Source organism: Leptonotus elevatus, chromosome 18, assembly GCF_054856555.1.
Source record: "Leptonotus elevatus isolate MCC_2025b chromosome 18, RoL_Lele_1.0, whole genome shotgun sequence".
Taxonomy (NCBI): Eukaryota; Metazoa; Chordata; class Actinopteri; order Syngnathiformes; family Syngnathidae; genus Leptonotus; species Leptonotus elevatus.
In genome coordinates, this window is record NC_141256.1 from 4,196,305 (window position 1) to 4,220,762 (window position 24,458).

General features: G+C 37.5%; 3 protein-coding genes and 1 non-coding gene across 4 annotated transcripts; 3 read left to right on the forward strand and 1 right to left on the reverse strand.

Moving 5' to 3' along the window:
• Positions 1 to 228: 228 nt before the first annotated feature.
• LOC147158314 (alpha-1,6-mannosyl-glycoprotein 2-beta-N-acetylglucosaminyltransferase) lies at positions 229 to 3,080 on the forward strand. The gene is made up of 2 exons (XM_086061068.1): positions 229 to 450; positions 534 to 3,080. The coding sequence occupies exon 2, from the start codon at positions 669 to 671 to the stop codon at positions 1,923 to 1,925; it is 1,257 nt and encodes a 418-aa protein (XP_085917194.1). The 5' UTR covers positions 229 to 450; positions 534 to 668; the 3' UTR covers positions 1,926 to 3,080.
• Positions 3,081 to 4,299: 1,219 nt separating this feature from the next.
• On the forward strand, positions 4,300 to 12,989 carry brox (BRO1 domain and CAAX motif containing). Its single transcript, XM_086061069.1, has 13 exons — positions 4,300 to 4,383; positions 4,789 to 4,917; positions 5,135 to 5,241; positions 5,874 to 5,970; positions 7,052 to 7,147; positions 7,222 to 7,294; positions 7,542 to 7,647; positions 8,142 to 8,231; positions 8,335 to 8,420; positions 8,500 to 8,581; positions 9,597 to 9,747; positions 9,938 to 10,097; positions 11,820 to 12,989. Exons 2-13 carry the CDS (start codon positions 4,817 to 4,819, stop codon positions 11,901 to 11,903), a joined length of 1,233 nt encoding a protein of 410 aa, XP_085917195.1. The 5' UTR covers positions 4,300 to 4,383; positions 4,789 to 4,816; the 3' UTR covers positions 11,904 to 12,989.
• Positions 12,990 to 13,202: 213 nt separating this feature from the next.
• On the reverse strand, positions 13,203 to 13,284 carry trnas-gcu (transfer RNA serine (anticodon GCU)). The gene has a single exon. It is a non-coding gene; the product is annotated as a tRNA-Ser (tRNA).
• Positions 13,285 to 15,965: 2,681 nt separating this feature from the next.
• Positions 15,966 to 24,362, forward strand: LOC147158317 (meprin A subunit alpha-like). Its single transcript, XM_086061741.1, is given in 12 exon segments — positions 15,966 to 15,996; positions 16,970 to 17,010; positions 17,098 to 17,173; positions 17,721 to 17,838; positions 18,157 to 18,332; positions 18,446 to 18,667; positions 19,989 to 20,135; positions 20,202 to 20,417; positions 20,630 to 20,756; positions 20,758 to 21,086; positions 24,050 to 24,223; positions 24,310 to 24,362. Coding segments are annotated over 12 exon segments (1,710 nt in total).
• The last annotated feature ends 96 nt before the right edge of the window (positions 24,363 to 24,458 follow it).

The following is a 24,458-nucleotide window of genomic DNA, read 5'->3' on the forward strand; positions in this document are numbered from 1 at the left end:
TGCGCTATTTTTTTGTAAGTAATTAATTAAGTTAATGCTTTAACTTTGACAGCATATATATATATATATATATATATATATATATATATATATATATATATATATATATATATATATATATATATATATATATATATATATATAAACTAGCAATGCCCGGCCCCTCCCTTTGTTGACTGTCAGATCTATGAGTCTGCTTCTCATATTACGTACAACACTGCAAGTATGATTCGTCCAGCAGCCGCTCACTCTCTGTGACGCTTAGAGGAGGAGGGGTCTTTCTTGCAGCCTGCAAGACAGGGGCGGAACTTTTTCACTACTGGACGCTTTGCCACATTGTACACGTCAGCAGTCAATGAGTTGTGGAGTTGAGGAAGATGAAACACCCCCGTCAGACTTCTCTCTTCCTGTTACGAGCATTGCACCCTGTCAAGTTACACAGCAGCTGGGGTAAGTCAAGACAAGCTAACTTTTGACACAAAGTTCATACTTTTGTTTAAAATATTTTTGATTCACTTCCTTTCTCCTTACAGGCATTAAAAAAAAAAAGCAACGCGTGTGGCAGCTAGCGAGAGAGAAGTTAAGCAGTCATTTAAATCAACACAGGAGAACTTTCTAGATAATGTGAGCTGTTGTTGACCAAAGGTTGCTCTTTTGACCTTTCCAAAATGAGGTTTCGGCTGGCTAAAAAGAATCTGCTGGTGCTTCTGGGTGTTTCCTTTTTGGTTTGGACTCTTTTGGTTTCCACACGTGTGCTGTCAGTTTCAGAGAACGGCACAAGTGACGTGAATAATCAAGCTAATCCGGGCACACGCTCAAGCGGTACAGTCAAGTTTGACTTTTCTGGGTCACTGTCCGGGCTGAGGCAATCTGTCTACACTGCCAACTACAAGCAACATGTTTTAAATGCTGAGCGGTTTCCAGGGGAGCCCCAGCTGGTGCTGGTTGTGCAGGTCCACAACAGACCGGAATACCTCCAACTTCTCATCAAGTCTCTGGAGAAAGCTGCAGAGGTCCACAGCATCCTCCTCATCTTCAGCCATGACTATTTTTCAGAGGAAATCAACGGCATTGTGCAAGGGATCACTTTCTGCAAGGTACTGCAAATTTATTTCCCTTTCAGCACTCAGCTGTATCCCACTGAATTTCCTGGGCAGGATCCACGGGACTGCCCGCGGGACATATCCAAAGACAATGCCATCAAAACAGGATGCCTCAATGCAAAGCACCCGGACTCTTACAGGCACTACAGAGAAGCCTCCGTCACTCAAACCAAACATCACTGGTGGTGGAAGATGCACTTTGTGTGGGAGAGAGTGCAAGCAATGCAAGGCTACGGCGGATTTGTAATATTTCTGGAGGAGGACAACTACATTTTACCAGACTTTTTCCATTTATATCAATCAATGGTTGAGTACATAAAGAACAGCTGCCAGGATTGTGATATGCTGGCTTTGGGAAACCATAATGACTTCACTGGCTTCCACACACTGTCAAACAAGGTTCTGACCACTGGGTGGATGTCCACAAAACACAACATAGGCATGGCCATCTCCAGAGAGGTGTACTACAAGATGATGGCCTGCAGCAATGACTTCTGCACGTATGATGATTACAACTGGGACTGGACGCTGCAGCACCTTTCTGGCGCCTGCATTTCCAAGCCTATCAAAGTGCTTGTGGCTCAGGGCTCTCGGGTTCTTCACACCGGAGACTGTGGGCTGCACCAGAAGCAGAACTGCAGACCAGAATGGGCCTCACAGAAGGTCGAGGAGGCACTTGCGAAAGCTAAAGATGGCCTTTTCCCTTCTTCTCTTGTCCTTGCTGCTTCTGAAGCAGTTCAACACAAGGACCACATGAAGAATGGTGGGTGGGGAGATATCCGAGATCATATTCTATGCACTAACTACGCCAAACGGCTTTAAACTGTGCCTTTATGTAACAAGGTAAAAAAAAAAAAAGAAGTCTATTCTGCACATTTTTCAAACATACACATTCCAAAACAAATCAATTCCAAGCATGTATGCATTGGCAAGACTGATACATTGAGACATTTCATCTGTAATTGGCATGCATCGAGACCAATGTGAACTCCGCCTCTTACCCCAAGTCAACAGCTCCAGTTACCCGCAAACCCTATGAAGAAATAAGCATTACAAGATTGATGGATGCTTTAGCTCTTTTAAGCCATAGAATTGCCATGACCATTTATTTTCCCCATGATTGACAGCATGTTTTACACAAGTCTGTCATGTATTGCACTATATGTATGATTTTTTTGTTTGTTTATTTTTTGTATGTGTGCTTTCCATGGTACAATTTCAAGTGCCGTTAAAGCTGCACGTGGAAGGTATGGAAATGTTAAACTGATGCACATAATGAAAGTTAACGTGAGCAGACTTTAGTCTGGTTTGTTCATTGGACCTGTTTGCTCCCTTCTGTGATAGTCACTGATTTCAACAGTAAGAGTTTGGTTTATTGATTTATTTTTTTTCTTCCCCCTGGATGTTTGCTTTTGAAACAGGAGAAATGTGTCCTTTTGGAATTTTGCCCCATTAGATCCCAAAATGCACATTTGTAAAACAAACAAAAGTGAACATTCCTTCATGTGAATTAGTGTTTGAAAAGTTTAATACAGTTCTATTAAGTATTTGAGTTTTGTCTGACCAGTAGTGCCTTTTGATTGTTCCTTTGTGTGTCAGAATAGTGCCAACAAAGCATATTAGTCTTAAATTCGAAAAGGAGGGTGGAATGAATGTTTAAAAAAATAAAAAAATAAAAAATCATTATTTGAAATTGCCGGTGACATCTTGCTAATGCAGTCAGTAACCAAAAATGGTATATTGATAATAGTGCATCTTTAGACTGTAAACTCTTCTGAATCATTCCTCGTCAACACGAGGCATCCTGTAAATCTTTGATGTTGATGTGCTAATAGATTTCTTGATTCTCGTGTTGGTGGCAGGATATTAATAATGTGATTTTGTTGTTGTCTTGGTTATCTGGCTGATCATTACTTTTAATAAATGTTTATTGTTGATCAATGTTTAATAAATAAATAAAAATATATATTTTCCTTATTTCCTTGTGATAAAGCACTTTTATCTTATGAGGACTTAACAAATAATGTAGTGTTAGTTGATGCAATTTATTATTTTTAATTGTAGTTTTTTTTTATACTTGAAAGGGGATTATGTCGTATGTGGCCCCACTAGTCTACTCACGGTATTTTTTGGGGGGGGCGGCCATTTTGCCACTTGAAAATGACATAACAGTTGCTCAGGTAACAACCAATCACAGCTCACCTGTTTTCTGAAGCTGAGCCGCAATTGGTGGTTAACCTGAGCCTTGAGCAAATGTGGTGTCATTTTAAATCGATAGCAGGTGGCAAAATGGCCGCTCCTTATAGATAAACCAAAAATTATTTTTCAAAAATGCAAAATTAATTAGAATGCCATGTTTTAACAAGTGGAGCTGCAAAGATTAATGTATTGACTTCACTTTAAAAAAATAAAAATAAAATCCTGTGTGAAAAGCGAACATTTGGAAAATTTCACTTATTATACTCTATACAAATAGTTGTGTTTACTGAGTGTCTGTCTGTCCACCAAGTGTGAAACAACCAAGTAAAAGTGTTTCTAAAATTCTGTTTCCCCAAAATGTGCTGTGAGCTAGCCATTCAGAACTTGCCCGCTGTGGCAAATGTATCCATTAACACCCCAGACACCGTTTTTCCCGCCCGAAGACTTGACGATTGGCAGGACATTCAAATAGGCATTACGGGCTTGAAAAGGTTTTGGCATGAACATACATAAAAATCTGCAAACAATAGTAGTGTATGAACATCAGCAGGTGTATTTAAGGGAATAAAACAAATCAAAGAAAGCAGTAACAATATAAGGTACACACTTTCATTCAAGATCTATACTGTAGGGATAATTCACCAAGGTATTACAGCATAATAATTATCTTATGAGTATTTATGTACAGATTACATTTAAGCGCTATATAAATCTAATGCCTCATTATTATTATTATTATTACAAGAAATATTTGAAAATTGGGAAGGATCCAATTTGCAAATTCTCATTTTGTGTAACTGAAATTTGTCATTTAACGTAAGATTGATCCCAAAGGACAAACACTTATGTACAGATCCTGTAATGATATATTTTAGACTAATTGCAATGGTACGTCTAGCTTTGTCACACGCATATGTATCATGTACTGCAGCCTGACAAGCAGGTTGAAGTACTTTCCGGATTGTTGTCATATGACTAAACAGTATGTTCTTATTGGTTACAGTTCAGTCCCTGTTTATTTCCGGAAGTAACTTGTAACGTCGGACTTTCCGTCACATCAAAAACAAAGTCACAAGGATTGGTAAGTTTAACCCATTATAGAGGTACAGTATTACATATTTGTGATGTGAAGAATCGGTCGGCACATTGCTATAATTACTCATATTACTGCAGCGTTAATATTAGCCGATAGCTGTTCTTTGTAGCTTACGTAATCATAATCGTTTATTTTTAAGACACCGACGCGATGTGAAAAACAATTGAGCTATAGTGTATATACTTGGAGCAGCAAATGTATATATTTTTTGTGTTGTGTTGATTTTCTGTCGTCTTTTAGCAACAGCGAGTTAACATCGTAGCACATCGGTGAACTGCTAGCTATTAGCTTGCGCTATCCACTGGAATTAACACGTCATGGCCAAAATTCCCCGATCTAATATTAATACATAACTCATAGATGAACATGTTGTCCTGTTGACTGTTGCAGCCATTATAGGCGTGCCTTCACCCAGGAGATGGCACACTGGTTTCACCGTAACCCTCTGAAGGCTACAGCGCCTGTGTCCTTTAATTTCTATGGCGTTGCAGGGAGCCCCGCTGCCAATAAAATCTGCAAGTATGTCTATGTTGATACATTCATGATAGTGTAATCAGATTTAGACTTTGATATTTATTATCATGACCAAACATTGGATGTTTATTGTATCTCAAACTGTACAGTATGTTGTCTCGATTAATATCCTTTAGCCATACAAATGTTCTATCAATCTATCACATGGTTTCCAATCAACTATACACCACCTAATGACTGTTTATTTTGTTTACAAATACAGTGACCTCAGGACAACGAGAGCAAGGTTGCTGGAAATGTTCACAGATGTCACCTGCAACGCAGAGATCATGAAAAGTGCCACAGATGCATACTTCTCCCTCCTGCAATGTCAGTTGCTACAGTCACACAACATCACTAAAAAGTTGTGGGAATGGAATGTGCGCCACTGTTGACCATATAATCTAACTGCCGTGTACAGTATTGCTTGCTCAAATTGTGATCTCTGTTGTAATAGATACCTTTATTAGTGGCTAGACTTCGTTCTCTTGATATCTTGGAGCATCCTCAAGCATGCAGTCAGATGTCATGCTAAATGTATTTATTTATTGGGGGGGGGGGGGGGGCAATCCAAGTCTTGAGAACTGATTTGAAATGAATTGACAAAAGATACACATCAACATGGTCTTACAACCTAAATAGCAAGTGCAAACTTGAATCGTCTTGTAGCACTGTTCAAACATGTACAGCGAACAATTAGTTACGTCTCTAAATACACTGCATTATTGACTGAACTAGTCATGTGAAGCCTTTTCCAAATAAATGGTTGGTGCTGTCAGCATTTGAGTACACAAATGGCACCTATCTGAGGAAATATGAACATGCTCAATCATATCACCCACTAAACATGTTACATACGTGTACGCTATAGTAAACCCATGCCTCTAACATTCCACTTAATTTATAAATATAAAATCTGAATTTGTTGGTGTTCTTTTTGTTAACTGTGGTTAATTTAACAGGCTTTATTGTATCCTTGGATGGAACTACACAGGACAACAAGATGAGGTATATTCAGAACTTCAAATGGACGGATACTTTACAAGGGAACACACCAAGGTATGGATTGTTATAGTAATTCTTTCCACTCGCATTACAGTGACATACTCAGGGTTTTTCCTGTGTACAAAATTCAGAGGCTTGGAACTATTATTCTTATTATTGAAACATGGAATTATTATATGTTGCCTGTAAAAAAATGAAAGTGAGTCAGTTGAATTTTTCAGAATACAGGCACGTCATGGCGTAGGAGGGTGGCCGATCATGGTAAAATAAGTATCGGTAGTCACCCATCATAGTCAGGGTGATACCACCTCTGCTTCAATTTAAGCCAGAAAAAAAACTCATACTGTACTGTTGTACCCAGTACAGTTAGACTGGGTCTAATTTTCAGCCCAGACCGTTGTGGCTTTTTCAAAGCTGCTACCGATTATTAGTAGTCAAGGAGGACGGTAACCAATATTTCAAGCCGATATTAATTTGCAGCAGAAGAGAAAATATTTGTGTCAAAAAACAAAACAAACCTTTTTCTTTTAATTTTAAACTATATTAAAATATTTGTTAAAAAAATTGTAACAAAAATTGCAGGGAGCTTCCAGGGTCATCAGTATGTGTTACGCTAAATGAAATACTAAACAAGTAAATAGTTCCCTAAAGTTTTTCCAAAATTTCAACATTTCTTTATTTAAACTTTTTTTATTTTCTTACTTTTTAAATAGAAAGTGTATGGAGTTCCAGTGTCATCATCATTATTTATTAAAGGAAACTTTAAATAGATCCATAAATGAAAAGTTTCTGTATCTCACTGTGCGACAAATACATGCGAACGTAGCAAATTTTTGGTTTTCATCAGGGTTTGTCAAAGTTTTCAAAAGTTCTTCGCAGGCCGTGAAAAAATGGTCTGAATATGTTCGAAATACCAGCTTTATCGGCCTTCAGACTGGTAAAAAGGCTAATGCCGATATTTGTCAAAATACCTAATATTTGCGCCGATATTTGTCAAAATACCTAATATTTGCGCCGATAATTGATTTTCTACCAACACCTTCTGAAATGGGAGTCCGTGCAACAAAATTGAATGATTACTTCTGATTTAAATTGGAAAATGCTTATCCAACGTTGTTCCATTTTGTCGTCTCAGTGGCCAACAAGATGCAGTCTTCGAGCTGGTCTCCATGGCCTTCAACGTAGCGCTCTGGTACACCAAGTTCGCCTCGAGACTTGCTGGAAAAGAAAAGTATGCCTTGATGTCATTTTCTTTCAATGTTACAAAAGTTTACCTGCAGTTATTTCACGAGATGTTTTTCACAGTGTCTCAGAGGATGAAGCTAAAGTTGTTCACCGTAGCCTGAAAGTTGCTGCTGGAATCTTCAAAAATCTTAGGGTAACAAATGCGTAGTGACTTCTTATACTCTATCTCACGAAATGTCTTTTGTTCAGCAAGACAGCAATTTTGAGCAAATTTCGATCTAAATACAAATATAGCTCCTTGACATGACGTCATGCTATATTGTAGATTTTTATCAAGTTCCATATGCACAATTCATATATATATATATATATATATATATATATATATATATATATATATATATATATATTTAAAAAATGATTTAACATTTTTCCAACAGGAGAATCACATCCCCCGTCTCATCACCCCTGCAGAAAAAGGTAGAGACTTGGATCCTAGAGTGATTGATGCATACATCATCCAGTCTCAGGCAGAAGCTCAAGAAGGTATGTTTACTTTCATAGTTGGAAAATCATGTGTGTAGTGCTGTCACTAAGGTTATTTTGGTTAACTAAAACTAACTAAATAACACAACAACAACAAAAAACAAAACATTTTCGAAAAACGAAAATGCTTTAAAAAAAAAAAAAAAAGTAAAACTAACTGAAACTATAATTATAGTGAAAATGTCCTTAGTTTTCGTCTTTGGTAATTAATTTAATACATGAGCCTTTGGGATTCATTTTTAATTTGATTTAAGTATTTATTTGAGTGTTAACCGGAATAAGGATGTTTGACAGTGTGACTAAAATAGTAAAATAGTCAATTAATTTTGACATCTCTGCATGTGTGCATTTACTCCCAATGCCATATAAGGCACAATGTTGTATTTCCTTGTCATCTTCTCACAAGTTCTCTTCTCTGTGAGGCAATGAACTAAAGAGAATTTGACCCCAGTCTGCGTGTCATTGAGAATGCAAACATTCTTGTTTTTCCACAGTGACAATCGCCAGAGCCATTGAACTGAAGCACAATGCCTCAATTGTTGCAGCGTTGGCATCCGAGACGGCAAATTTTTACCAGAAAGCTGGTGAGCATTTCAAGTCCACAGTTGTTTCTAATTGTCACGTGTGAAGTTGTTAGCACCGTGTATCCATTTCACAGCAGTACTAAATCACTGATCTTGTCTCCAGACCACACTCTAAACACTTTGGAGCCCGAGTGCAGCAGCAAATGGAGGAAGTATCTCCAGCTGAAGTTCTTCTTCTACACGGCTTATGTAACTTTGTTCGTGCGTGTGATCGCATATCCTTAACACTGTGGCGGTTCCATCTAAATGCGCTGCTGCGTGTTTACAGGTGTACTGCTATCACGGACAGACATTGCTGGCCAATGATAAGTGTGGTGAGGCGATACGATCTCTCCAAGAAGCAGAAAAGGGTATGTTTTGGTTTTGATTATTTTCCCAGCCGCAGCGCCTGATCTAAATTATGGATTCTTGTAACTATAGGTCATTGTTTTACTGTAGAAGTCAAACAGGTTGTGCAAAAGTGTAGAAGTGATTCATGTTAAGTTAAAAAAAAAAAAAGAAGCTTTGAGTTATAACAAAAGGGAACTCAACCCTAAAACATTTGTTGACAATATGTTCTCTGCAGCTCCATTAGTCTAAATATGATATTCTGCTTAATATTGTGTTAACGGAATATGAGTTAAGCAGCAAAATCCAGCATTTTTTATCACTATCAGAAGGCGGCCATTTTGCCACTTGCTTTCGAGTGAAAATGACATCACAGTTGCTCGGGTCTCAGTTAACAACCAATCACAGCTCAGCTTGAGAGAACAGGTGAGCTGTGATTGGTTGTTGGCTGAGCCCTGAGCAAGCAACTGTGATGTCATCTTCAGTTGACAGGAAGTGGCAAAATGGCCGCCCCCTGACATGGATAAAAATGGCTGGATTTTGCTGCATAACTCATATTCAACAAATGTCATTTTGATCAGAATGTCATGTTTAGACTAGCGAGGTCACGTATATCAAATTATTGTCAAGAAATGTTTAAGGTTGACTTCCCCTTTAATGTAATGGGATGAATATATGAGGATTATTATTTTTTTATGTTACCACAGAGTAGGTTAAATTTACAATTTCAGTTTACCATTGAATGGTTTTTTTTTCTAGATAACTAGAATTTTGGAATCTTGTTATAGTAATGAAACAATTCAAATGCCTACTAAGTTAACACTTACGCATTTTCGTGTTTGGATAGATTTGACAAATTTAAGTACAATAAACCCATAGTATGTGTTTAGCTAGGTCAGATAAAAGTATCTGCTGTTTAACACTACGCAGGTTTGGTGGTTCTCAGATGTGTCTGTACAGGCCCAAATACTTGCTCATCCTCGCTTTACTAGCCTACTTCCTCATTGAAATAAAATGACATCATGTTTTTATTTGTAGCTTATTCCCGTGCTGAGGAGCTGTGTAAAGAGTATCGTCACACCAAAGGTCCGGGAACCACGGCCAAACCGTCTGAGCAGCTTTTCTTCCTCAAATTGGGTGGCTTCATTAAGAATACACTGGATAAGTGCCAGAGAGAAAATGGCTTCATGTGAGACGCTCAATTTTCATCTTCTTTATAGACTTTAATTGTAATTAACAGGAATGTGAACAATTCACATACAAACTATCATGATGTGGGTCACAACAGAAAAAGTTGTAAAAGACACTTATGCTACATATTCAAACCAAAAGCACTTATTTATGACATGGCCTATTGATTTAATATTTTTCCCCCCCAGATACTTCCACAAGGTGCCAGCTGAACCTCCCCAGCTTGAGTTGAAGGCAAACTATGGCCTGGTTGAGCCAGTCCCCTTCGAGTTGCCGCCCCCCAGTGAGCAGTGTACTCCTGAAGTTTATGCCACCTTTGACCTCACCAGGGGAGCCAAAAACGACAAGGTAGGAAATCGATTGCAACATCAAAATAATTGCCCCCTTCATGATTTGTTTTTTTTTGTCATATTGTTAAAATGTGTTTAAAGGGACTACACCATGGGTATTTTAATACCTTAACTATAGGCATATAATGATGAAAACTTACCTTTGACACAATCGCGATGTAATTTCTTATGAAATATGAGTTATTTCGGTGGCTAGTTTTCTTACCCGGAAGTCAAAACGCTCGGTTCAGTAAAACCCCGCCTCTCCCCCTGTGGTTGCCGCGCCCCTCTCTTGACGTCGTCCGAGCCGGCTGCTTCGCTACTTTTGTCATCATCCCATGGAGGGAGGTCTCAGAGAAATTGGGCGTGCGTTTTGTCCGCAGAGGCGGTACGGGGGGTGGGGCCGCACGCAATGACGTCAAACCGTGCAACAGCTCTTTTTCTCAGGTTGGGAGGGGCTGGTGCTTGGAAAGCAGAATAACCTAGAATTTCTCATACAGGGGCGAATGGAGGAAAACACAACTTTGGTCATGTTTTTGGTGAGGAATTAGCATTTTAACATGGATAAAAGCTCCACAAAAAGTAGATTTTTTCATGTTGCAGTCCCTTTAATGTTATACACTTGAACATTTTGAATCATCAACCCAATTTTCATGACAAGCCAAGTACTGTAAATAGAAAATGAAATTCCTCAATGAGGATTTATTACAGGAAACAAAATCGTGACCTATCTCGCTCTATGTGAAAAATAATTGCCCCCCTTTTGTTTAATCAGGAGTCAACTGTAGTTAAGCAGAGCTTTTGGAAATCTTATTTCAATATAACTGGCTACACATCACAGGTTAGGACTGATTACCACCAGATTTGTTTAATCAAGAAATCACTTAGATACCTGTAAAAAAGAAAAAAAATACCGTAAGTGGGCTACACAATCTTAAAAAGCAACACATGACTAGCCACAGACATTCAAGAAACTAGATTTGGATAAGGTAACAAAGCCATTTTCATGCACTCGCAGCTATTTTCACTGAAGCAACCCCTTTTGCTCCCGGCTGGATTTTGACTGATTTTGCATATATATAGCTATAAAAACATGGAACCTACCTAAAGAAATATTAGAGTTCCTTCTTTCCTCAGGCAAAAAAGTACATTTGTATCTGTTTCCGTTTTGCAGCAATTAGCATTAGAATATAGCTAAGTTTCATCATTATTCACAAACTTGTTGAAAACAATGGCAAAAAGAGCTTTTTTGTAACATGACCCTTTTATTCTGCTGCCACCTACTGGCCGTTTTTGTAATAACTACCATTGATTTAAGCGACCTCTTCATGTCAGAAGCTGTATCAAAGCCTTCTGTGTAAGCTCTATAATATATATTTTTTTAATGTATGAATACGTTTTTGGGTTTGAATGAGTTAAACTCCAATAATCCATGATCAGAGCCATTATCCACAAATGGTGGAAACTGCCAGCTATGTTGAATTACTTCCAAGTGTGCACGAGTCATCCAAGAAGTCAAAACAGAACTTAGAAGGACATCCAAAGAGCTGCAAGCTTCACTGGCTCAAGGATACCTTGACGTGGTCACAATGGCATGGAATCGAACCCACATTGACGACCACTCTACCACTGACCCACCTCGTTCATGCGTTCATAAGAAAACATTAAAAAAATTTAAAAACAAAACAAAATGTGTGCAACATTTGTTTCTAATAATCATGTTTATTGTCTTTTTCTGCAGGTCAAACCTAAAGAGGAAGAAGTGAAACCAATGAAGGAACCCGATTTAAAGCCCCAGAAGGACACAGGCTGCACCATTTCTTAAATATGTTTGAGTCATTCCTCTCATGCTGCAGTCGAATCCAATATCCACACAAATTACCCTCTTCTTTTTTTATGTATGATTAAATATTTAGTGCGTTTGGATATTAACATGATTACCAGAGACAATTACCTTCACGTTATCATATAGCTCATAATAAAGCCCAAGTATTTGTGGCATTTGATTGAAACTGCTTCATAATGTAAACATTAGTGTAACCAACTCAGTCATTGTCATTCAGCTTCGCGCGGCTTTATGGTGCAACACTGGAGTTTTGGTCCACAGGGTTTGAGGTCTTGACCCAATGAGATGCCTCTCAACAAAATGTCAAAATATCCGTTTTACTCCAGAATATAACTTTGCATTTGTACAACCTTTGCAAATACACGCCAATAAATCGGTTTTAGTCATATAATTTGTTTTACTTTCATGTAAATCCATAGTGGAAACAAAAATAAATTGGACTACAGAAAAAAATGATTAACAAAGTTAGGTTAGTCTTGGGATTCTGTCCTTGTAATCATTGTTCCTTATTTATTCATTTTATAAATATTGTAGTAGATAACTTCAAACTAACAGTATTCAAAACTCATTTTTTTTGTCCAAATATTTTTTTCTATTCTTGATACATCACAATTGCCTTAATCATGTTTACTATTATTTGCTGAAAAAGTGCTGTTCATAGTTAACACTGTACTGTAAGGTGTTTCTCCCCCAATATTTTAAAGTGTATAATCGCAAATGGACAATTAAAAATAGAATGTGCTGCTGCAAGTAACTGACAATTATCATATCGTCTAAGACTCCCAGTTGGATTTCACAACTAGTTGAATCATGTACACACTGTAACATAATATACTTGTCCTGTATTCTACTCACAACATATAGAAGATGGTAAACAGTGAAAAAAATAGAAATGAAATGATTGTTTTTCCCTTTGGAACTGACTGATGCTTGTTTTGTATTTTTCATCAATCCACTTGTTCATCAGTAGGGTGAGTTCACTATCACAATTAAAAATCATTGTAAAGTAGGTGTTGTAATTGTGTATACTGCATTACAATCAATATTAAATCAGTTATAACTGCTTCCTGTATGTGTTTGTTGGTTTATTTCTATTTAATCGGTTTAGCAAACATGTTTGCTAAAAAACTAACACACAACATAGCCCATTACAAACTATATATAAAAGAACGCTGTTACGAAGGCGTAAAGGTAACGTTTCAGAATCATTGGATTCGAACCCACGCGTGCAGAGTATAATGGATTAGCAGATTACGTTTCAAAAATAAAAAACTCTTTCGACGAGGATGGGATTCGAACCCACGCGTGCAGAGCACAATGGATTAGCAGTCCATCGCCTTAACCACTCGGCCACCTCGTCGTGAGCCTCCCCTGTTTATCTAAACATATATAAAGGCCGTCCTTTGTCAAACCGGGCAAAATTTCATTAAATACATTGCCATGGAGTTTTCACGATAACACTTCAAGTAAGGAGACCACGTCAACCCTATACGTTTACTGTAATGATTACGTTGAACGAATTCACTCCAGTTGTGTTCACTCCAGTTGTGTTCAAACTGCCATGGCGTTTTCACGATAACGCTTTAAGTAAGGATACCACGTCAAATCCTATACGTTTACTGTCATGTTTACGTTGAACGAATTCACTCCAGTTTTGTTCAAAACAAGAAGACGCATTAGCCAAAGATTTAAAATGCGTTGCAGTACCACCATTTCTGGTCATTAAACGACGGAAAAACGAAACATAATACGAAACGAAACAAGTAATTCACCATAGCTGTTGACAAAGCAAACTTTTCCTATCCTCGTGCGTCCCCTCGTGGTATAAGAAGCACACTACACCTAAAAGTGTCAAAGCACCTTTGTAGATCCGTAACAAAGAACAAGGTTTGCCATCAGGCAAGGCAGGCCCTTAGCCAGCAGGGGGCCCCAGAGGCCCAACAGATTTAACACAAACCGCATATCCTTCACATGAGCAGTGCAGCAATGACAAGTTACCGTCTTAAATTCCTTGAGTCAGATGTGTTTTTTTAATTTAACAAACAACCATAGCCGTTTTTTAAAATGATCATGAATAGTAAAGCTTTTATAAAAAAATAAAAAGATTAGGCAAGTTTAAAAAATAAAAACAGATAAAAAAAGATCATGTATAGAGGCATTTATTTATTTAATTAATTATTCATCCAAAACGTAAGGGTTTTTTTCTCTCTAAAAAAAAGAATATGCATTATTTTTTTAACGACCTTGTTTAGTGAGGCATTTGATTAAACAACCATGTACAGAAAAAAAAATGGTGTTATTTATTTTATGTATAAATTATTTTAAACGACCATATATTGTAATGCTTTTTTCATGACTATTTATAGTAACTGGCTTTTTTTTTTTATGGCCACACGTAGTAAAGCATTATTTAAAACATGACCATGTATAGTAGGGCATTTATTTAAATTATCATGTACACTAAGGCTTTTATTATTAAAAACGAAATAAATAAATAACCATGTAGAGAATACTTTTATTAATTCTTAAAAAAGAAAGAAAAGAAAAGTTACCATGAATAGACAGACATTTACTTTTAAAAAAATAGCTATGTATGGCATTTATATATATGTAACGCTTTTATTATTAAAGGAAATTACCCTGTATAGTAAGACTTTTATTATTTAAACAAACAAACATGTATATAGTGAGGTGTTTATTTAAACAACCATGTATAGCAAGGCATTAAAAACTCCCTAAACAAAACATGTATAATAATAATTTAAAAAAACACTTATAGTAAAACTTTACCAAATAATTTTTTAAACGACCATGTATATGCATTTATTTATTTATTTTATTAATTCATGTAACAACCATAGTGAGGCTTGTTTTAAATTATTATTTAAAAAAAAAGAGTTACCATGACATTTATTTAAAAAAAAGAGCCATTAATGCCAGTAAGGCAATTATTTAAAAAAAAAAAAAAAAAACATGTATAGTAAAGTAACATGTATATTGTGCATATGTGTATATGTATATTGTGTTTTTTTGTGTGTTTTTTTTAAGATGACAATGTATAGTCAAGCATTTATTTACAAATAAATATATGACACAAATGCTTTTATTAATTATTTATTTATTCATTTATTTATTTATTACAATTATAACAAAACAAAAAAAGACCATTACGTCTTACTCATGGTCGTTTAAAAAAACAAAAAACGTCTTGGTATGGTATTTTTGGTTGTTGTTTAAAAAAAAAAAAAGTTTAAATAAATGGTTATTTTTTTAAATAAATGGCTATATTTAAAATAAATGTCTTATATGGTAACTTTAAAAAAATAATGATAAAAAGCATTACATTGTCATTTATGTATGTATCTATTTATTTATTTTTAATAATAAAAGCCATAGTATACACAGTAATTTTCTTTTAAATAAATGATCTTGTTTTAATTTTGTTATTTAAAGATTTCCTATAAATGGTTGTTTTATTTTAGAAAAACATCACATTATACAATGTTGTTTAAAAAAGCCATGGTTGTTTAAACAAAAGCCTTACGAACAAAAGCCATCTATATAAAGTAAGGCTTTATACATGGTCATTTCCTTTAATAATAAAAGCCTTACTATACATAAATAGTACCTTTTTTTTAAAAGCAAAACTACAAAACTTTCAGTTTATGTTAATTATGGCAGCGCCATATGGACAAAAGCGGTTAAGTTATGCCTGAAGGAAGACAACATTTCGCATGAGGACAAGTGCATTGCGTTGTTTTTTTAACTCATGCCAGCATGTGAAAGCCAGGCCAGTGTTGATCCTCGACTGCCCCTTTGACCGGGTAGCTTCCTTTTTTTTTGTCTCCTCAGACAAAAAAAAGTTGTTTTGCAGCAGCCAGAAAAGCAGTAAAGGTGCATCGACATTCAACTTGCCTTCTGTCTTTGTAGCGAATAGAGAAGGGGGAAAGTCACCATTGCCATAAAGCAGTCAGCACATTTGTAGTTTTTGTGTGGCAGTGTTCCTACCATCCTCCTCAAAGTTGCTTAGTGCTAGTGAAAATGATACAGACCCCCTCTGACCATGGGATCGGTAATTTTATTTTCCAGTTTTCTGGCTCACTTAGAAAGTTTCTTGCTAAAGTTAAATAAAGTAAAATAAAACAAGTCACTTGAATGAAGCACAATTAACGGTGATTGCTTATTGAAGATACAGTGTGCAATTTTAAAATGACGCACTATATACATTACAAATGGCTGCCACAATCCCTTCTTGCTAGGGGCCCCTGGGGAATGTTGCTATGCCACTGCCAATGCGAACATTTTTTATTTAATTTAAGGATGCTGTATCATCATCTATCCCGACTCCCAAGATTGTAACTATAATTAATTTTGATGTTTGCCAAAAACATCAATGTGCAAATTTACACACACACAACCCCTCAGATTTTACTGCCTTCACAAGGCAAACGATGTACTTCTCTATATAATTTGTTATGATCACACATCAGCCTTGCACAGGAAGATAACAGAATGCTTACTACTCCTGTACTGGACGCTCCCATCGGTTGATTCAAAGTTCATTTTAAGCCTTCTAAAGGGCTGCAGGTGCTGTCTTGTCATATTCACACTTGGTGACGGTAAGCATTAAGATGCTTGGTGTCGTTTTATTGTTTGGACTTGTTTCTCTCACTTCCTTACATATTGTAAGTATTGTACATTTTGTATCACAAGTATGTCACTTTTTGATGACATGTACTAAAGTTGCTTTTATTATTCGCAGATACCAATTTCACCTGTGGTGCATGGTATGTCAAAGGATTACTTTTAATATACTGTATAGTGTCTAAATGATGTTTGTGTGTGGAAAAAGCTGGTGGTTACAACTTCATTTTATTTTATTTTTTTACAGAGGTATATAAGAATGGTGAAAATTTTAACCCATTCCTCAACTATGGTGAGATGCAAATGCTGTGTTACTCAACAGACTGTGACAAAATATACTTTGACGGCTGAGACAAAAATGAAGCTAATCAAATTTTAATTTGCTTATATTTCTTCTGCAGGGTCAGATATCAAGCTTTTTGAGGGTGACATTTTCGTTGACGTATGTGAGCTCTTTGGACATTTTTCTCCTTCTTTCACAATATCAATATCTTTTCTTATGTCTTCTATCTTTTCTTGTATGGTTCAGAAAGGAAGGAATGCCGTGAAGGACAAAAGATACAGATGGAAATTTCCTATTCCATACATTTTGGGTGATGATTTAGGTATGCCTCTGTGTATGCTGTTATAAATGTGCAAGTTGTGTAGTTCTGTATGTAAACATAATATAATCTATATTCCCCTCTGGTTTCACACGTTAACTTAAGTTTGCCTGGTGAAAATCACTGGTTACAATGCGGTGAAGCCACTGTAGTGTCATTTTCTTTCTTTTTTTTGGCAATGAAGAGAGCGCTACGTTAGTGTTAGCATCAGCAGTGGTTAGCATATCTGTATGCTCTCTGGGTTAGCCTGACTTCAAAATAGAAGCATAGGCCCAAATCCCACTCAGTGAGGGTGTGAAAGTGATTGTGAATGGCTGTCCATTGTGCACTGTGATGTATTGGCAACCAGTCTAGTGTGTCGTCTGCCTTTCGCTCGAAGAACAGGCTTTAGCGTCACGTGACTCTGAAGAGGATAAGCGGTCCAGAAAATGGATGAATGGATATTGGTGAAAAGTGACTTTACTCCAAGAACACAAGCTTTTTGAAAATACCATACAAAGTTTGTAATTAGCTGTTGTTTTAAGTATTGATACTTTGATTCACTCCTCAGATCTAAACGCCAAGGGCTGCGTGCACCAGGCCTTTGAGATGTATCGCCTCAAATCTTGCATTGACTTCAAACCTTATGAAGAAGAGAAGACATTCATCAAGTTTGAGAAGAGAGGAGGGTATGACTTGCGATTTCCAACCTGTTGTGTTTGTTGATGAGTTACTGCATAAGCACAATGAAACAAAGCTTCGAAAAATATCACGTCTGTGTGGAGTTTCAACGTCCTCCATCACAAAAGCAAGCATGTTCATGTTGCCCTTATTGACCTCATTTCTAAATAGGAAAAATTCTAATATGATATAGTTTTATCAATCCATATGTCTTAACGTGTGAATTTAAAGGGTCCATTGTTCCCCCATACAATTTTGTGGAGATTCTGCAATCCTGTTAACTCAATATAATCAAACACAGTGCTTAAATAATCCAACTCTTGTAGGTGTTTCTCCAGTGTCGGAGACCAGCAGACTGGTCAGATTCTGTCTTTAGGGTCAGGCTGCGACCACAAGGCAGTGATTGAACATGAGCTCCTCCACGCTTTAGGCTTTTACCATGAGCAGTCCCGTACAGATAGGGATGACTATGTGGACATCTGGCTGGATCAAGTTCAATCAGGTAAAGTTGCGTTATTCTCAAAACTAGACTACTTACACAAACAATTAAACCAAAAAACGTCCAGGATCAGTCTTAGATGTGACATTTTGGGATGATTGTTTTTCTTTATACAGGACTTGAACACAACTTCAACAAATATAATGACGATTTCATCACAGACCAAAACACAGCTTACGACTACGAGTCCATCATGCATTACAGGCCCTTCTCCTTCAACAAGAACCAGTCCATTCCCACTATAACAACCAAAATCCCAGAATTCTACAACATCATTGGCCAGTACCTTGACTTCAGCAAGCTGGACACACACAGACTCAACAGGATGTATAACTGCTGTACGTACATATAAATGTATGAATGTCTGTTTTGACTGGTGCAGCACTTTTTTATTCAACCTGTTGGTTATATGTAGTTTTTTTTTTTTTACTAGACTTGTGGTATTTGAGCCTAAAATGGGCTCTGCTCTTGAAGTGTGATAACTAAGTTAATTATGAATATATTTTTACTTTCAACTATTCAAAAAAGTACAGTGGCCTCATATATAGCTGTCTGTCTGCCTGTCTGTCTGCCTGCCTGTCTGTCTGTCTGTCTGTCTGTCTGTCTGTCTGTCTGTCTGTATGTATGTATGTATGTATGTATGTATGTATGTATGTTTGTATGTATGTATGTATGTATGTATGTATGGATGTATGTATGGATGTATGGATGTATGTATGGATGTATGGATGTATGTATGCAGGGTTTTATCTATGTACTAAGGCGGCCACCTTCACCTAATTAGCTTGCCACCTCCAGCCTGACATTGTTCAACACAGCGCTCCAGCTGTGTTGATTGAGCTCGGCAGCAATGTATTTTAACTGTAGATGCAGCATTGCACCTTTATCGAGGCACTATACCATTAGCACAGAAAAGACCTGAAGCAACAACTACTGAAGAAACAGCTTTTTTAATAATAATAATTATTATTATTATTATTGTTAGAACATGGGAGTATTATATGTCGCCCATAGTCTGGATGGTACACCTCTGCCTCAATTTGAGCCAGATACCTTTATGGATATTTATGGACAATGAAAGCAGTTTTGTGCTATAAGCAAAACTAACTATGCTGTGTATATATATATATATATATATATATATATATATATATATATATATATATATATATATATATATATATATATATATATATATTTATGGTGCCATTTTGAACCTCTACATGTTATGACAATTTGCTGAAATGTTTAGCTTCCTAGTGGTTTAAAAAAATATATATACTTTTTCTCTGATATAACACAATGAATACATAAAAAAGGCCAAAATGGGACTAAAGTTAAATGCAAAGAAGAAGAAAAAGACTCAGTCTACAAAATGTTGCTTAATATTTTGTGTCAAATAATTTCATTTATTTATCGCTTGTTGCATTGCATCTCAAATCAACTGTCTACACACCTAGCGTAAATCATGTCATATGGCACGGCACCACTGCATTCGAACGAACTGCAGTGTTTGGGTTGGTTTTGTAATCATCAAGAAACAAGGCGATTCGGACAAGACTGGGCCATGCTGTTATAAAGAACATCAACTCAACTTTAGTACTCACCTAAAAGTGAGACAAAGCGGTCTGTTCTTCTTTCTGTTTTTGCCAATCACAGCTGGTCCGCTCACCCTGCTGGACCAATGTGCCTTTGAGTATGCCAGCATCTGCGGGATGATCCAAGCGTCTTCTGATGACGACGACTGGGTCCACACCAAGAGCACTGTGGGCGCAGAAGATCATACACTCCTCGGGAAATGCAGAGGTCAGTATTGGATACTTTTTAACCAGCGTTAAGATATGAAAGTTTCTCATACGTTGTGTTTTTCAGATGCCGGTTACTTTATGCAATTCAGCACTTCAACTGGCAGACCTCAGGAATCCGCTCTACTGGAATCTCGAACCCTCTACCCCAAGAGGAAACTTCAGTGTCTGCAATTTTTCTACAAGATGACCGGGAGTCCCAAGGACAGGCTTGTGATCTGGGTCAAAACGGACGATGGAACAGGCACTGTTCGCAAAATGAAGAAACTGTGCACCTTTCACGGTATAAAGCAACTATGGCAAAAAAAAAAAAACATTTACAGGAACAAAGTTGTAGAATATTTCCAGTTTTGTAATCCAGGAAGCTAATTTAGTGTTTTATTCTTGTTTAATGTACAATGGCACATTTATATTTGACGTCTATAGCTGTCAATGGCAGCGAATGAGTTAAAGAGCGCTTTTGTTACCTTTTTCTTGCTCCTTTTTGTTCTGCAGCGGATTCTGATCACACGTGGAAGATTGCCCATATCCCAATGGAGGTAGATGTCAAATTACGCTATGCTTTCCAAGCTGTACGTGGTGAGCCCTCTGCTTCTTCAGGAGGTATCTACATCGATGACATCAGAGACACGCTGTCCCAATGCTGTATGGAGGATCCAAAACTTCTCTCAGATCATGGAAGCAGCTGACATAAACACAGTTATCGACAGCCCTCGTTTCTACAGCCCTGAGGGATACGGTTACGGTGTCCGTGTCAAGCCTTTGTCAGAATACACTGACTACACAGGGAACTACACTGGGCTGTACTTCCACTTGGTCAGTGGGGAGAATGATGTGGTGATGCAATGGCCAGCGGTAAACAGACAGGCGACCCTGATAGTGATGGACCAAGACCCGGATATTCTTTTGAGGATGTCTACTGCCCGCAGTCTTACCACAGATATGAGAGAAGGTAAGGTATATGTTGCCCCACCTGAAATGAGCAACAAGACTCGCTTTATTCGTTTTGGGCAACTTTTATTCCAATCCCCGTATCAGTGGCGTCAAACTGTTTCTCAATGCAAGCACCGCATGCAACAGTCACAGCCAAACAAAACCCACTGTTACAATAATTGACTATGTTTGGCCGCGATCTATCACGTGGCAAATGCATGCGTCCTGGTACATGAGCGTCCACGACGTGCGCATGAATTAAACTTCGCGGTTAATATCCATTAATGTTAACTAACAAATACACAACGTTAAATGCTACCACTACGAAAAATGCATATGCAAAACAAAATAGCATGGCAATCTGCGTTCATAAACTGCTTGACAGTTCAGGGATGATAATGACAGAGGACAATCAGCTGTGCTAAGTAACCTTTGAGCATGCGCGTACCTTTCCACGGAGAGAATAAAGTTTGAATTTGTAAACGAGTGAAACATAGAAAAGCATAATTTCTATTTAGCTCTATTGCATTAATAAATAATAAAATGAGCAATTGTTGTAGGGATTAATTTGTCCATTAATCAAAAGTCTTAACACCTCCTGAGATTGTGGTTTTGTAAATTCTCTTGGAAACATAAGATCAATTGGCAAAATTGGCTGTCTTTCAAATAATAGGTAGAACGGTGGCAATCCAGTAGATTCGTGAACTGTTGAGTTATATGCATGAACCACTTTGTTCAGTAGTCCTTCCAGTTTGGCTTTTGTGTTTCTTCTAGTGTCCTGAGCATACTGAGCAATGTTCTGTTAAAACGCTCGGCTGGATTTGACTGGAGATGGTAAGGTATGGTCCTTGAGTGTCGTATACCACAGTACCTTTGCAACTTTTTAGCATCTCATTCCTAGCCTAAAAAGCTTACTAATGATCTCACCTCTTTGACAGTTTTTGGTTTTGTACTTTTCAATGCTTGAACAACTTCCACTTCTTTTGGATTTGTGCTGTAACCATTCTCAGAAATGACACTACCAACGTAGCGTACTTCCCGTTTGAAGAAAAAATCAAATTTCTTTGGTTTGAGATTAATTCTTCATTCTCTTTGTTCAGTACTTTCCTCACATTTTCAATGTGTTGATCAAAGTCCTTGCTGAAAACTAAAACATTGTCAAGGTAGGGTACACATACCTCATCCCTTAGATCAACCTTCCATGTACCGCTGAAAGGCAGCCGGGGCATTGGTCAGGCCAAAAGGGATCCTGAGCCATTCATAAAGACCCCATGGCGATGATGAAGGATGTGCATGCTCGGCTTTCAGGACTGATAAAGCCTTGATGATATGCTTTACCTTGATGTAGCAGGGTGAACCAGGAGTTTCCACCAAGGTTTTCGAGAATCTCCTGTATTCTCGGGATAGGATGTAGATTGCATTGTATGTTTTTGTAACTGGAACACTGTCTTTGAGGTGTATTTTCATTTGCAAGTCCAGAATACATCCTGTGTCCCTCTCATCTTTTGCAAAAACATCACTTGTTTTTGACTCTTTCCTGTTGTTCTTGTATAAGGTGTGAAAGATCAACTGGTCTTCTCTGTATTCTCGTTCAGCAAATGTCTATTGTCTTCTTGGGTTACCTTTGTGATGTGACCATTCCGCCAACTGGATTGGTTTCAATTGGTTTATCAAATGAATCGCTTTGACAACTGTGTGTTTGACATACATATGGGCCAAACAATTGACTGGAAAAAGGGGAATGCCGGGACGGAACCTACGTAATGAATCGCTATGACAACTGTGTGTTTGGCATACATATGGGCCAAACAATTGACTGGAAAAAGCGGAACGCCGGGACGGGACCTACGTAAAAGTGAGACAAAACAGTGGGGCTGGCAAAATCTGCCGGGATCCACTGTCCCGGTTAAATAGAGATGTCTAGTCACCCTAAGTTTATGACAATTCAATTTAAACTGTTAAGCAGTCGGTCAATAAAGCCTCGTTGGGCAGTGTATCAATGCCTATGTCGTTATTTTGCTGTTGCAAACTTTGACGCCAGATCTGAGAGACTAACTATTTTAGTGCTAGCTCGGATGAGGCTAGGACAACACAATGTGGATTGATGTAAAAACAAAGAGAAAAAACATCCTGCGGTTTGCCGTTGACCAGGGTATGGCGTGGTTTCCTGGAGATTAAAGTTAGCTGTTTTTAACAAAAAAAGAAAATAAACTTTCAATGGGTTGATAAACTGCGTCAGTGCGCCGGTGAAGGCTACACTCCACTACGTTTGAATGAGATAAGTAAAAATGGCTTTGTACCATTATGGTTATATTGTATTTTTCATTTTTTAGACTATGACATGTTTCTCCCCCCTCCCTCCCAGCAAAAGTACAAGTAGTTACCCATTCCGGTCGATTCAAGACTCGTTGGTTAATGTCAAAACAAATAGCGGATTTTGAATGTGAGTCCAAGCTCTAATATTTAGCACAATAGCAGAGATTGATACTATGATCCATGTGCCCACATCTGGTGACATTGCACAATATTACTGAAATGGAATCTATGCTATTTTTCTCTCTCTAAAATTTAAAACAGTCACCAGGTGTAAGACCATTTTGGTCAAAGTGCAAAAAGGATAAATTTTTACAGCATGCTTAGCATCCAGTAAAAATACTCCTGTTAAAATCACTCAGTTTTGTTGGGCAGTTCTGTCTCGTGCAATTGAAATTCAGGGAGAGAAAGGGATGTTAATGATTTCTTTGTTATGAACTTTGTTACTTTGCACTTCTTTTCCACATCTTTGCACTTCTTTTCTACATTAATACAGGGATTTATGGCTACGGTGGCTATACTCGTGACAACTCGGGGAATATACACAAAAAACAAGCATTCACACTCACATTTACAAATATCTCAAACAGGCAGGACAGCGGATCTCGAGGACCGTAGTTTCCTACCCCTGGTGTACATTATACTTCCACATCTTTGTGTGTCTTCTAGCAACAAATGGAAAGTACTTTTGGGACAACCCTGCAAAGGTAGGGGAATATGACCCTTCCTGTCATTGCCACAGAGGAGGATCTCAGGGTTGGAGAAATTTTGTCAAGCACTTTGACCTTAGGCGGCGTAATTACCTTAAGAACGATGATCTCATCATCTTCATCGACTTTGAGGGTTAGTAATCTGGAGTTGACTGTGTTTATGACTATGCTGGTGTTGAAACTGATTGAAAGACCTCTTAAATATTTATTATTTTGCAGACATAACACCATTGATCAAAACGGAAGTCCCTGTTAAACCAACTGAATTATAAGTGCAACTGTGCTATAACTACCTGGAGGTAAAATAAAAAAGTTTCTTTGTTATACAAAGGTTATTACTTTCTTTCATTCTATGTACCAATTATGTA